The 14,171-nt window shown below is 35.9% G+C and overlaps 1 protein-coding gene across 3 annotated transcripts in view; it reads left to right on the top strand.

Annotated features, from left to right (window-relative positions):
* Positions 1-14,171, top strand: part of PARN (poly(A)-specific ribonuclease) — a 64,291-nt gene that overhangs the window by 25,066 nt on the left and 25,054 nt on the right. For all 3 annotated transcript variants that reach the window (XM_080556946.1, XM_080556948.1, XM_080556947.1), the window contains 3 exons: positions 128-183; positions 3,924-4,010; positions 10,406-10,480. In XM_080556946.1, coding sequence (XP_080413072.1) covers positions 128-183; positions 3,924-4,010; positions 10,406-10,480 — 218 coding nt within the window. The remainder of the gene's footprint in view (positions 1-127; positions 184-3,923; positions 4,011-10,405; positions 10,481-14,171) is intronic.

Below are 14,171 nucleotides of genomic sequence, written 5' to 3'. Positions count from 1 at the left end.
TTAGGATGTTAAAGCCCACTTCTAGCAACCTTGAAGAAGCAACGTTGAAATAAACGATAGAAAGGACAGCTTATTAAAAGGTCTTTAGGCATAAATTTGCTAATGGTGCTTCTCTGTTTTGCTTCAGGCTATTTCTTATGAGAGTAATGGACATTCCGTATCTGAATTTGGAAGGACCAGACTGTAAGTAGCTTATTTCATTGTGAACTTTGGATGAGTGTTACCACTGATGCCTTGACTTAAAAAACAAAAACAAACACAAAAGTGAAGCCCTGCAGGCCAATCAAGTCTTTTACTAGATGAAGGCTTAACTTATTACTTCTGTAATATGTCTTAGAGATGCATGAATGTCTTCAATAGTGCTTCCAGATGAGTAGCATTTCTATGTGAAGACATTTGCCACATCACGCATTGGAAAGCTTAGAATGAAGGATGACCCTTTGTTAAATACTAGCTTAATAGTATAAAAAAAAAAAGGCAATTCTCAAAAGATAGAAGTAAGTGCTGGAGAGGAAAATGCCTGCTGTAAAGGCATGTATGTAACTTTCAAATGCAGTAGGTGATCAGATCACTGATCAGTGGCTCTGCAGATCTATTGGAATGGTTATTTAATTATGCTACATGCTTCTTTCCTCAATTGTTCAATACTGAGTGGAAGGATAGTGTAGTGTACTCTGGGTTATTGAGAGAAGGCCAAAGCTGCTAAGCTGTGAAGATGCTACTTCCACTTGCTAGTCAAATTGCAGGATCGTTTTGATGCTTTGCCAAAAAGAGTCTGTCTCTGAAAGTCTGTCTCTTTTATCTGAAAGCCAGCCCTAACAGACTGATGCAGATGCTTCAGCGAAGTCTGAACCAGGGATACTTTCTAAGCTTCAAAAAGGAAAGTATATGTAAGGTGGCACTTTGACTACTTCAGAAAGTTGATTTCCACTCTGAGAGTTCAACATTACTGTAGGTTGGGGAAGCTAGCTGGTCATTTGTTGCTTGTAGGTTGTGTTTTTGTGGAGAAGTAAAGCCACACAAAGAATAGGACTACAATTCTGAGGTAGGTATGCTTAGACAGTTTTGTTTGTTTGTTTAAAAAAGTGCAGCAAACTAGGTGACTGTTACAAATGTTGTTGTGTTTGTCAGTTTGTTTATTCTGTAGTATTATAGCCAGTTTGTGCATTTTTTTCCAGAAAGATTGAAGTTCAGTAACACATACTAGGTCAAATGGTACTGAATATGTGAAAGTGACTTTCACGATCTTATTTTGTGACTGTGCTTCAAAAACTTCAATCTTTTTAAGGAAGTTTCCACCAAATAAAGTAGAACGTGATTCAAATATTTCTCACCTGGGTAGGTAGAAGGGATGGAGTTTTAAACAAAGGATTCAAAGTGAATTTAAGAGTAAGATAATACTGAAGGCTTATGAGGAGTTTCTTTTCTCATTAAAAAAAAAAAAGCATGTTGTGCCCTTTTTTGTTTTTTGAAGTGGTAGATTTAATCAACAAGACTTCACTTGTGCTCATGAAGTGATTATTTTCTTTAGCTGCTTCTGCTTCCATCCAATTGGATGGTCAGGTGCTCATGAAAACCTGTAATTTGTTGACAGGGAATTGCTAGCAAACTCATACTAGCCTGACTCATTTTCAGTGAAACGGGTTAAAGCACTTACAAGCAACTCACAAGTTGTATAAATTATATTTCAATTGCCATGATCAGACAGGTGACCAATTCATGTTTTTCTAAGCTGCATGGATTCCGCTAACCAACTAATTAGACATGTTGCAACTTACCGCAGGGTCATGTTCTGGTCTTCCATATTTTGGCAGCTCAAAAACTGGGCTCTTTACCGATGTGGAGCAAAATCAAGTAGTCTACTCAACACAAAAGTTATGAAACCTGTTTTCCACTGACTTCATTAAGCATTCAGTATTTTAGTCATGAGATGCTGAGTTAGGACTGTATTTTTTCCTGTTGGTGTGTTCATAGTGGAGCTTCTGTGAAGATTTCTTTTAGTATTTTAACATTGTCATTGAGTTATTCTGCAATTAATTCCATAGAAAATAGATGCACTTGGAAATCTGTACTGTTGCCATGTCTTGTTTGGTTTAGGAACTTTTGTTTTACAGGCCTCCAAGTAGCTGCTGTGTTCAATTGAGTTTACACAAAGGGTTCAAAAATTATTTGGGAATTAAAAATTACGTGGGCATTTTGGAAGTGAGTGGGAAGGCTTAAAACTAAAACCTATTAAAATCTGTGCCATCTATTCAGGAAACACTAACTATTGAAAGCTACGGTTCTCAATTTCATGCAAAAGTGAAAGCCTTGGTTGGTGGAATAGAGCTACACCCAGAAACATACATCTGTTTTGCTATAATGCACATACCAGGCGGAGCATACTTCGTTTATAACCACCAGCCAAAATTAAACTTTAGTAATTACTAATGCTTTGCTGTGATGTGAGCAGTCCACAAGTCTTTTGTTCAGTGAACAGTGCAAAGCTGCATCTTAACCAAATGTGGCAATAAAACCGAGCAGGTTTGTCCTTGCCTAATTGGGTTAAATACATGTGAAACCTGAATATAGCAATAGCAAGTGATTGGGGGAGTGATTTTTGGACATGTGCACTATGAGTAAGGTCCACTGTGAAAAACTATCCTATTTTGATGCTGAGAGCAAAAGAGATCAGAAACTAGAGAAGTTCATCAAAAAACAATTCCGGAGAGAAATTCACTGTGATGAGTCACTCGCTTATCTATATACCCAAAGAAGAGAGACTCTCTTCCTGAGAGTTTTTCATTGTGGTTAAGTAAAAATCTTATCATATAATGCTGTGTGTAGTTATGCCTTGAATTGCCTTTAAGAAATTGGAGCAGTAAATTATGAAGTAAAACTGCTGCACCTTAATGGTTCAGCCTCTGTCTAACATCAGATGTAAAATGACAAGGTGAGACCTAGCAAAGTGGCATGTAGAAAAACAAATCTCTGCAGATAGCTGTGAAGGGGCTCACTTGATGACTGGTAAATAGTTTCATATGAATATGGAAAATATATCAATTTCTTTGCACCATAAAATGTAGATTCCACTTGCTTCCTGCACGGTGGGAATTCTCAGGCTCTAAAAGCTTGAGTGTCTAGCAAAAAGAACTTCAGTTGCAGATATATTGTGGAATTTTCCTATGTACAAATGGTCTTTACTGGACAAGGTCAAGGGTCTGTCTCATTCAGTGTCCTCTCTCTGATGACTGAAACCAGAGGTGTAGAGGAAGTGTGTAAAAGTAGGGGTTAGACATACAGTGATGATTTGTGCTGTGGTCTGGTCTTGTCCAGCAGCTTGTGACTTGGGTTCTCACTCTCTCTCGCAGAACTCAAAGTAACTGCCAGTGTACACCAAAGATTTATTTAGTGCTTCTTTGTTAGAAGTTGGCCTCTCCTGTTGTAGTTTTAATTTAAAAAAAAGGTCTGTCAGTGTGTATATTCTAGCTTGTACCTAATGTTATGTGAAAACTACATTGAACATTGTTTCACAGTAAGGTTTTTTTATTGACAGAAAAATGGTATCATTGAATTATTAATGATTTGCTTAAACTAGAGTTATAGCACAAAGAGGATGGGTTTTGTTTTTTTATTTATTTTTCTGTCCTAGAACTTGGCACAAAAGATGTGAATTTTGTGGGTAGTTCCTGCTGCATGTAATGCTGCTTCAATTTCTTGTACTAAATCCTGCTAGCTTATCTGTATATCTACTTCATGCATGATTGCAAATATATTTTCACTAGTGCCTGATGTAGTTTTGTAGGTCTTGGCCTGTTTTCTTTAAATTTTTTTTATTATTTATTTTTAAAGTTATGGGACCATATTAGGTAACTTTTCTTTTAGGATTTTCTGAAGATGCCAGTGGTAATTCTTATTCTGATAAGTAACTTCTTGGTTTGCAGTGCAGCCTAAACGAGATCATGTTCTTCATGTTACTTTTCCCAAAGAGTGGAAGACGAGTGACCTTTACCAGCTTTTTAGTGCCTTTGGTGAGTAAAGTGGTCTATCCTTCCTTACATCTTTTTTTTTCCTCTTTTGTTAGCAAGTATCTCTGGGTTTATTTTTAATTTGTGGATGCAGATTTATTCCTAGTATAGGCAATGATGAGTGATCTTTAGTGATTTTGAATAGTGTCCTGTGGACTAGTTTTGCAGTGATGTGTTGAAAATGTCTGCCTTGCTGACCTGCTCTTCAGAAATCTTTGTTACCTGGTGCCTGTTCAATATTGTGGACCTTTGACCCTTTTTTTCATAACCTCTCCTGGGAGGAGGTAAGAGTTTTTTTTATGTAGGTGGCTGAAGGGAATGGGAATTGATGTGAAAGGTAGATCAAGACCTGAGGAATAAGGTTCATCCCACAGGGTGCTTAAAGCAAAACTGCAACTTATGTGACTTTAGGCAAGCAAGCTTTAAAATTTGATTTCAAGATTGTGAACACCATTCAAGTTGGAGGAAACAACAATAACAAAAGCTATCAATAACTGGGTAGTCCTATTACTCCTCTACTAAGTAATAGCGTATATAACTTAAGGACATGGAGGTCCTTCGTAACTGGCATTGATCTCCAGATGTGTAAATCTTGCAACAGAAAGCAATGGTTGTGCCTTGTGCTGTTAAAACAGAGCAGGAGTGGTCTTTCATAGGGCTGTAGCTTTATGTTGGTTGTTGTTTCCAAGACTTTTATTGTAGACTAGTTTCTAATTGCTTACAAATAAGTAAGGTAATGCTTCAAAAGACATCTTCTGGTCTTGCAAGTAGAAAAGTGACTAATTGGTTCTGTCTGTAATATGAAATGGACCTTTCCCCTTTTGGAGAAAAGCAAGTGAAGAGATGTCTGTAGCTAGTACTTGATCAGTATATACTGTAGGTGTTTTTGAAATATTTGATTTTCCATGTTTAATGACTTAAGTCAGAGTTTGCAGTTTGGCAAAAAGATACAGGGCAAGCCTGAACTTAACCTCCACTGACAAAATTACTATGCTAACCATAAGGATGTTCAATTACAAGTAGAGGGATAGAAATCCTTCAGAATACTCTGTTGTTACTCTTGGGCTTGCTGTGGATTGCCACTCTGGTTTACATAGTAATAGCATTTGTCTCTTTTTCACCTATAATTATGATTCAGTAATCAATGCAGGGTCTCTGAATATATAAAAATTGACTTGATTCTTTCTGACTTGATCTGCACTGCAGTATGATGCCATTATAATGCAGAATAGAACTTAATATTCCCACTTGGTAAGTCTAGAATATAGAAAGGTGCTGAGATTCTTCAAGAGGTGGACTTACAGGATTAAGAACCTGTACAGTTTGGTATTGTTTCTATAGACTTTTGAAGGCTCAGCCATGTAACTTTTCTTATTTTAACAATTCCTTCTTTTCAGTATTGTTATGAAATGCGAGTACATATCACTACCACCAGGTGTCAGGCTTACACATCTGAAATATTAATCAATTTTCAAATTGTTATTTCTCCTGTTTTTACGGATTCCAGAGCTGTGTGTTTTCAGATCTGGATATACAAATTCATGGTATTTGGATAGTGCTTAATTCACATTTTATTTTAGGCCTTATTGCCATGCAAACCGCAGGTGATGCCTTCCAAAATTCTAGGAGCACCCATGCTTTTTCAGCCGTAGCTGGACAGAGACACAGAGTATGGGGTGATGTGAGGTTGATTTGCCAGAAGCCAAAAATCACGGCAGCAACAGACATCAATTATCCCAATTTACAGTGCCATTTGAATGAATGTGGTTTTAAATTAAACTTTTACCTGGATTATAAATCAATTGTTAAATTAAATAGCAACCTTAATCTGATGTTATAGAAAAATCATTTTGAACTTGTTTTAGTCTAGTACAAATTGAAGCAGAGTTGTAATCTTCCATGGTTTCTGATGAAAGCAGTGAGACAGCTGAAGGGACTGCAGTGTCAAACTTGGAACTATTTTACATTTGCTACTCTAGAAGGGGTGCTCATGATTCTGAAGTCTTTCAGTACTGCATGCATACTGGACACCTGTTCATGCAAGATGTCTTTACAGTCTCATGGGTGAATGTGATTTCTCTGTACAAGTACTTGCAGTACTATGCAGTCTCTTAAAACATTCTCTTTAAATGCTGATGCAAAATGTGAAGCTATTAAAATAGTATTTGTTGAAAATCATAGCTTTTGTATATACCTTTCACTGCTATTTAAATGAATATGTTTAATGGGCTTTAATTAAAACCTATACTAACAAAGTATTGTAAAAACTGCTACTGATCTTTTTTTTCCAGATGAGTGGAGTCAAACCTCTGTATTATAACTTGTGAGAACATGAGAGTAATCTTTCTGTTTGAGAGAGAGGGGAACACTGGTATAGTGTAGTTCACGGAATCATAGCGATTGTAATGCATAAATTGCTTTTAAAATGTAACCAGTCCTTTTGTATGTTTAAACCTTGTTCTTGTAGTCCAAGCTACTACATACGTGAGTTTTAAATGACTTTTTAAAATGAATCATAGAATCTCAAAATTGGATTTGTTCCATACACTATGATACTTGTTCCTGCTTCCCCCTGTACTGCTATCTCCTTGTTTTAACTCCTCTTAAAAAAAAAAAAAAAAGGGGAGCTTGAAAAACATCCCTTTCAAAGGTAAGCAATGTAGTATAAGAAAAATTTCTAGCACACAGTATATGGAAAGTATTCTCCTACAGCACGTGTTCAAATAGACATCTGAGCTTTGTATAATGTGTTTTTTATTATTATTTGTATTATTTTTTATTTTAATCCTATATTCCTCTGTGGATTTTTGGCCTTTATTCCCCCTCCTCATGCCAATATTTCCTTCAGCTGTTCTTGCTTTGTTTGTACTGTCTTCTTGCCAGAAAGGTGGAAGCTCTGTTAACCCTTCTCAGTTATTCACCACAAAAATGTTGTTTGCATTTAACATAAGCTTCAAGCCTTCTTCACAGAATAAAAGATTCAGCTGTTTCTTTTGTCTGATGTAGTACGTGTTCATTTCTTTTTATTTTTTATTTTTTGTTAAGATCCATATAATCTTTAATATCTGTGCTAAGGCTTTAGTTGTAAGTAGCAGCTGATTAGAAATGTATAAGAATAGTTATACATGATATTAACTGTTCTGTGACAACTTCCTTTGGTTTTAAAACTTCACATCTTCTATTAAATGTCTCTTAGTTGTTTAGTAATGAAATAGTGAATTCCCCCTGTATGTCCTTCATATGGTTTCTGTTCTTGTGTCTTCCCACAAATATGTATGGGCATCTTTCTAAGAATTTCTCTGAAGTCTGAATCCTAGTTTACTTAGTCTCTTATACGGAAGACTTTCCATACCTTTTATCATTGTGGTACAAAAAATGAAGAAAAACCTGTCTGAATGATATAATCTAACAGTATCATTTTATTCTATAGATTTTAATGTTGTTTGCTTATTAGTATGTGTTTATATTGAAAGGTTTTAAATTTATTCGTTTAAAATAATAATAAAACCCAAATACACATATTGCTTTCCACCTTCATCTCAGAAGCAACAAATCAGGTTTTAATCTATTTAGGTGAAGATGTTTTTATTCCAAGTTCTAATACTTTATTTGACAACTTTTTTTAGCAAGGGACTTTTGCCTGTAGTAGTGTAGTAGCAAATAGACAAGGGTCATTTAGCTAGCAGTGGTCATTTCAAAGTATCGAAGGCATTTGACCTATTCTGGAAGTGCAGAAGAAGAAATCTTCTGTTTTATTTCTCTAGAGCTGGTATTCTATTACATTGCTGAATGTTGCTTATTTGGATTAGCCTTGCAGTAAGCTGGCATGTGGCTATGTTGATTGCTTAATATTGCACTTCAAATACAGATGCATTTGCTTTTCAGATCTTTATTGTCCTTTCACCATACTTTTGAAATACACAATATTTACTGAGTACCTAGCAATACTTGTGGATGACCTCATTTATCAATCTTGTCTCTTAAATTCCTATTTCTTAACAAAAAAGAAATGCAACATATCCGAACAGTGTCTGTTAAGCATGGAGAATTGCAAAAGGCCATTTGTTGCAGTTCTCTTTAGACTGCAGCTCAGTGTTCACTATTTAATGTTTGACATGCTCTTACAATTATATATTTAAACTGAATAAATGTAAGTATAAAGATAGCTTATGTTGGCAGGTATTGAAACCCTTAATTATCTAAAATATCAAAGCCATTTAGAGTGCAGCAGCCTTACTGTAGCAATGAGTACGTATCTGATACTGAAATCATGTGCCATCAATAGATTGGATTTTTATTTACTTATTTTTAATTGGTACTTAATGGAAACATGGGCACTGATGTCCACTTTAGTATCAGCTAAATTCATTCAGGAGATTTTGGTCCATCGCTGATCCTCTGTGCTGTTTTATTCTAAGGATACGTTTGTAAGATATGCAGGATAATTTTTCTTTCTGGTCTTTTGTTGTTGTTGTTGTTGTTTTTGTTGTTGTTTTTTGTTGTCTGCTGGAATTCATTAATTTCCATATAGGAGAGGGACAGAATTTGGACAGCACTTAGGTCTTGCGGAATTACGGAAGAATATGTCAGCTGTCTCAAAAAAAAAAAAAAATTGTAATTAGAAAAAATTGTAATTAGAAAAATTTGTAATTTGAAAAATCTGCAAAAAAGGAGAACTCAATACTTAAAGAAATTTGGAGCAGTAAGTTGCCAATGTCCTTAGAGCAATGTTAATTTTTGCAGTAGTTTCTAATATTTAAAGAAAGCTGGGTGTCAGGATTCTACCAAACACACACTAATTTTGAGCTGCAATTTTAAATCAGCTTCGGCAGTTCCCATGTTGTGAAATGTTAAGTTGCCTGCCTAGATCTTGTTCTCCATAGAGTAAAGATCCTTAACCATAGGCAGTGAAGACCTATGTTTTTCAAGACTGAATTATTAGAAGTTAAATTTGCCTTATGAAGTGTTTAAAGAAATTCTAACATTTGCCTTCTCAGTGAAAGCTGCTCTTACTAGCAGCCTTAGCTCTTTAATACAGGAAAATGTCAGAAACCATACTGATTTAATTATGGTTTTGGCAATGATTGAAATGATCATAACTTAAAGTTCTAAATAGCTGGCTACTCAGATGTATAGCATGCAAACTGAATCTAACTAGGCTTTTATTTTTTATAATTAGAAAATCTGCTTATTATCTGGCTGGATTTCAGAAGAGACTTCTCTAACCTTGTAACCTGTAATTAAATTAAATTTTAATAGATTAGACATCTGAAAATAAAAAGCATTTTAAGTCAGTTTGCGTCATTTTTTTAACCTTGTAATGTCTGAAGGTTAAACAGTGATGTAACATTATATAAACTTGATTTCCTTAGTCTCCCTGAAAAAAAGTTGTAGCAATTTTCAGTATCTGAAGTATACAAACAGTAAAGCACTTAGATGAGGACAGGAGATGTAAAGGGATTTCAGACTACAGTAAGTCCTTGTGTCTGGGATGAGAATCCTTGCTTATGCTTTTGCTTGTTTGTAAGCTTTTTTTGTGCTAATGTGACATTTTAAGCCATTCGCATAGGCAATGGAATCACTGCTTGATGAGTGGAGGAATGTATTTCCAGTCATTGTTCCATGGTAACAGCTTCCAAATGAGGTGCACAGTTTCATGCATTTGTCCTCGTATTTACTCAAATTAAGTTTTCATTGCATATCCAGGAAATAGTGCGTAGTGTGGCACAAACCAGATTTTGAGGATTTAGTGTTGCAATACCTAGAGTTCTCCACTTGTGTGAACCATCTTCCACCCCCATGCCCCATTCCTTTACTGGAATCCCTTATCTTGCATGTCTGTACGAGGAAACTGAGTGATAACTTGGCCATTCCATGCTGTGTCTTCAGGAAATGTTGCAGTTCTGAAGGATGGGGAGGTTTTTAAACCCAAAAAGCTGTTCTTTCTCTTGGTACAGAGCTGAAATTTCCTAGCAAAATTGCTTCAAATTTTTGTTTCAGAATTATACAGGACACAAGGAAGGAGGAATAAAACAAAAAACAACACTAAGATTACTTGAATTGTTAAAAGATTGGGGGGTGAGGCTGAAGCTATGAAGAAGCAGAAATCCTATAGGATCAGAAAGGTGTTACACGTCTCTTACCTTTTTCCTTTTGGCCCTTACTAAGAGGGTTTGATAGTAAACAGGATGAATATGCAGCCCTAATGGTCACTGCTTTCTGAACAGTTCCAGGCTCATAATTATACACCTTTACCAGGGACTCTTGTTGACAAAAAAGGATATTCTCTGCTGAAGATATGCTTAGCTGACTATCTTTTCTTCCATGGCACAGCATATAAAATACATGACCAATTTTGAGACAGAAATAGTCATAGCCATTTCTTTTGCCTTTTCTAGGTAACATTCAGGTGTCGTGGATTGATGACACATCAGCATTTGTATCATTAAGTCAGCCAGAACAAGTACAAATAGGTAAGTGTTTCTGAAATTACTTCAGTGCTAAGCCAGGACTTAAGCTATCTCCTGTAAAATCCTCTAGGCTAACAGTGTCTGCGATTTGAATGGCAAAGCCACTGAGCTGGTCCAGATCCTTTAGGAGGAACAAAACTTTCATAGTACCAGCACGTGTTGCAGCAAAGACAACAAGCCCAAACTGGATTTAGTTGACAGTTTTCCATGACCCTCCTAGTAGCCGAACCTGTAAGTAGAGTATGGCTACTTTTTTCACTTGATGCAGTGTTGTTTTCTTTTAAAGTTATTTACTGTCACTTTGCACAAAGCAAAACTATCAGGACTTTTATGATCTGTTTTTGCCTCCAGATATCCTCGGGACTGATGCATGTTTGATTTGTTTCCGTTTGCAAGTGACAACTGCAGTAGAAAGCCTTTTTGTGTGTTATAGAGCACATGCAAAATAACTTTAGTCTCATAACTCAGCCTGGACTGCTAATGTGTCTACAATTTGTGTATTAATAGCATGCAATGTCTCCAGACTTTATTGTTTTAATCTTTGTTCGAACTTTTGAGCTTAGCTTAGCTTTGAAACAAATTCATGGAGATAAGATCTACAGGAAGTACACGTTTAACTTTCTTGGAAGTTGTTTTTGTATTTTTTCATATTGCTTCTTGTTTGGTTATTCAGTAGATTTATATATTTTGGATTTTAGGAGAGGAGTTGGTTTAAAGAAAAAACTGCATGACTGTATAAACAACTCGTGAACCTGCGTTCCTAATTCACATAATTACTATAGATAGTAACATATTTCTTAAGTAGTGTGCAAGCTAACACTTGAGCAATCATCAAGAATTAGCCAAATATATTTGTGAATGCTTTGGGAATCAGATAATCCCATTTCACATTGTATAGATCACTGAACATCATCCCTCGTGTTCAGACTATCCACTTGCTTTGCACAGGAAAGGACAAATTGTTACAGTTACTGTGTTCATTCTGTTTCCATATCCATGTCTGTTCTGTTTACACTATCTATAGGAAAGAGTTGGCTTTAACATACCAGTCAAAAGAAGCACGAGAAGATAGTCTAGGGTGTATCTGGTGCCAGGAAAGCTATTCAGATTGCGATTCTTGCACCTGAGGAGTGAGAGGAGATGGTAGTAATTGGGTTAAGTATCATTTAATGGCTAATGAGAGCATACATGTAAATAAAATCAGAGCTGAATGGAACAATGAACGTGAGGTTAAATAAAATGCCAAGAAGCGGAGGATTTAGGAGGACAATTATTTGGTTAGAGCAAAAAGCAACTCGCTTGATTCTAATTAGTAGCAAACAGAATGGTTTTAATAGCAGTGGTTTGTATGGAATGAAATGAGACTGGGGCAAGTATTGCGTAGTAGTAATGTTTGCATAGAGGGCAAAGAATGGACTACTGTCATGGTTGAGGAGGGGTAGCAGACTCTTGAAAAGATTGGAATTACTGGATTTAGTTGAGCATGTTTATGGTTGTTTTTGTTTTAAACTTTTAAGAGGTGCAAGCTAACATGGCTGTTTACATGGGTTATGAGGATCCTGTAAATTGCAGTGAGTTACAAACTTTCGTAAGGCTGTCTGACATTGCTTCTCTGCTCAGATGCACATGGTAAAAAAATGAAAAGTGACCAATGTCTCTGAATTTACTGGAAGTATTGCTTCCAGTTATGAAGAAAAGCAGTTTGTTTTTGAGATTTTTTTTTGGTTGATTGTAGTTGGATCCATGAGCCCTTAGTGGTTTCTGGGTTGAGGAACTACCCATAAACTTACTGCTGAGAACAATGACTGGAAATAGACCATTATACATGATAGTTCTATGAGTGTCATCCCTATTTATTCAAATGCTCATGTCAAATGCTGTGGAGCCAGTAAAAATAGCAGTATACGTAACACTTTTGATTAAGCGGCTGAAATTTTATCCCACTTTAGAGTTATTCTGTCTGAATTCCCACACTTCTAAAAAGAAAAAGCAGCGTAGAAAAAGCCACTGAGATCACCATTATCTGTCTTACAAAGCTAAAATAAAGAAGCTTTCAGGTTTAGGATGCATAAATACTGCATTATTATCTAATTCTTTTTTAACTTTCTCCAAGTGTTCATCATACTTTATACATACTTATCTCCGCGGAGAATGATGAGTGCTTACCAGCAGCCTTCTTATAGAAACCACTCCATAGCAGAAGGAGCATTGTTGCCTCACCTGTGTTTAGACAAATGGACCATATAACTCCTAGTGAGAAGTTACCAATAAAGAATTATGTCAAAATAAAAGTGGTCCTCTTTTAGCTAGCTGTGTAACTCGGGAGAGCATTGCTGATGCCTCTTGCATGTCATCATCTCCGCATTATAGTTAGCGGTGCTACCAGCACGCCATCAAAGGTTCAAGGGAAATGCTGTTCATGCAGTAGTGAGCACGTTAGAAGATTGGAGGGAATAAGACTTAATCTAAATTATGTTCAGTAGAAGTGTACTCTGGGCTGTGCATTTGCAAATGATGTTTGTGAAGTAGGAACTTATCTGAAGTGTCTGCAGCTTTTTTATTTCAGACTGATTAATCTTACTCAGTTTGGTCTCAATGTGTGACGTATAGGCTGAGAAGGAATTGAATGAAGGGTTGGAATTGCGCCACCTTTTTGCATTTCCAAAAGGATTTGTCTTTGTGGTGAATTACAACAATTTTTTTCTGCTTTTGATACCTTCATGTACAGAATATCTGTAAATCACAAAAACAAGTTTCTCTTTGTACATTTTCCACCACCTTTTCAAGCTGCTTGCTTGTTTCTCGACTTCCAAGGCTATTAGTTTTATTTACTTATTTATATATATATTTGTGTGCGTGTATACACACATACTGCTACAATAACTTCCCCACTACTATCAACTGAGTTAATAGCCCATTGTGTGCCAAACATTCAGACACATTCACCACCATCACAACTTTTTTTGTTTTCAAGTTCATTTTGTTACAGCAAATAGGTATTGTGGAAAGAACTGAATGTCTGCAGAATATATAAACTGAATCTTTCTGGCACCGGTGTGTGTCTTTTTCTTTTTAATGCGTTGACAAACTGGGAGGCTTGTTCTGTGGCCTGTGTGCTAGGAAACAAGTTATTTCTTTGGAAGCTCAGGTGATTATAGTTTTTCATAGATTTTTATGAAATGAGGTTAGTAAAATCTTATATACTGAAAGTACTCAGCCAGCCAAGCTGATAAACTATAGCAACCTCAATTACCAAAAAGCTGTGTGATTTTTACTGTAAAATTGCTTAAGCCTCTTGGTTTTTGCTGTAATAAATACATCATAAAATCAATTGTTATTCTATTTCCTGATTTAAATTTCTTTAATAAACAGCTTTGGCAATAAAAGTCACTACTCATCCTCGTGATTTAGTGAGCAGTGTTTAGGTAAAGAAGCTAGGAAAAACTAATGATGTGGCCTGTTTTTTAACCTGTTTATATAAATATGTCTGCATCTTCTGGGCTATATAAAAAAAACTCGGAGAACTGTCAAACAACGTGATACAAAGCAAGATGTTGCTGCAGACATATGTTTATGCTTACCTCTTAGAGTTGCTTCTGGCTTTGAGCTGGTATTAATACGTGTAACACGTGCAACAAAAACATTTATGGAAAATAAATGAAATGAGAACATGAAGGGTGTGTGGAAGTTTCCC

Source organism: Anser brachyrhynchus (assembly GCF_964034855.1).
Source record: "Anser brachyrhynchus genome assembly, chromosome: 15".
In the NCBI taxonomy this organism is placed as follows: Eukaryota; Metazoa; Chordata; class Aves; order Anseriformes; family Anatidae; genus Anser; species Anser brachyrhynchus.
The sequence above is the reverse complement of the archived record's forward strand: the minus strand, read 5'-3'. Positions and strand labels throughout refer to the sequence as shown.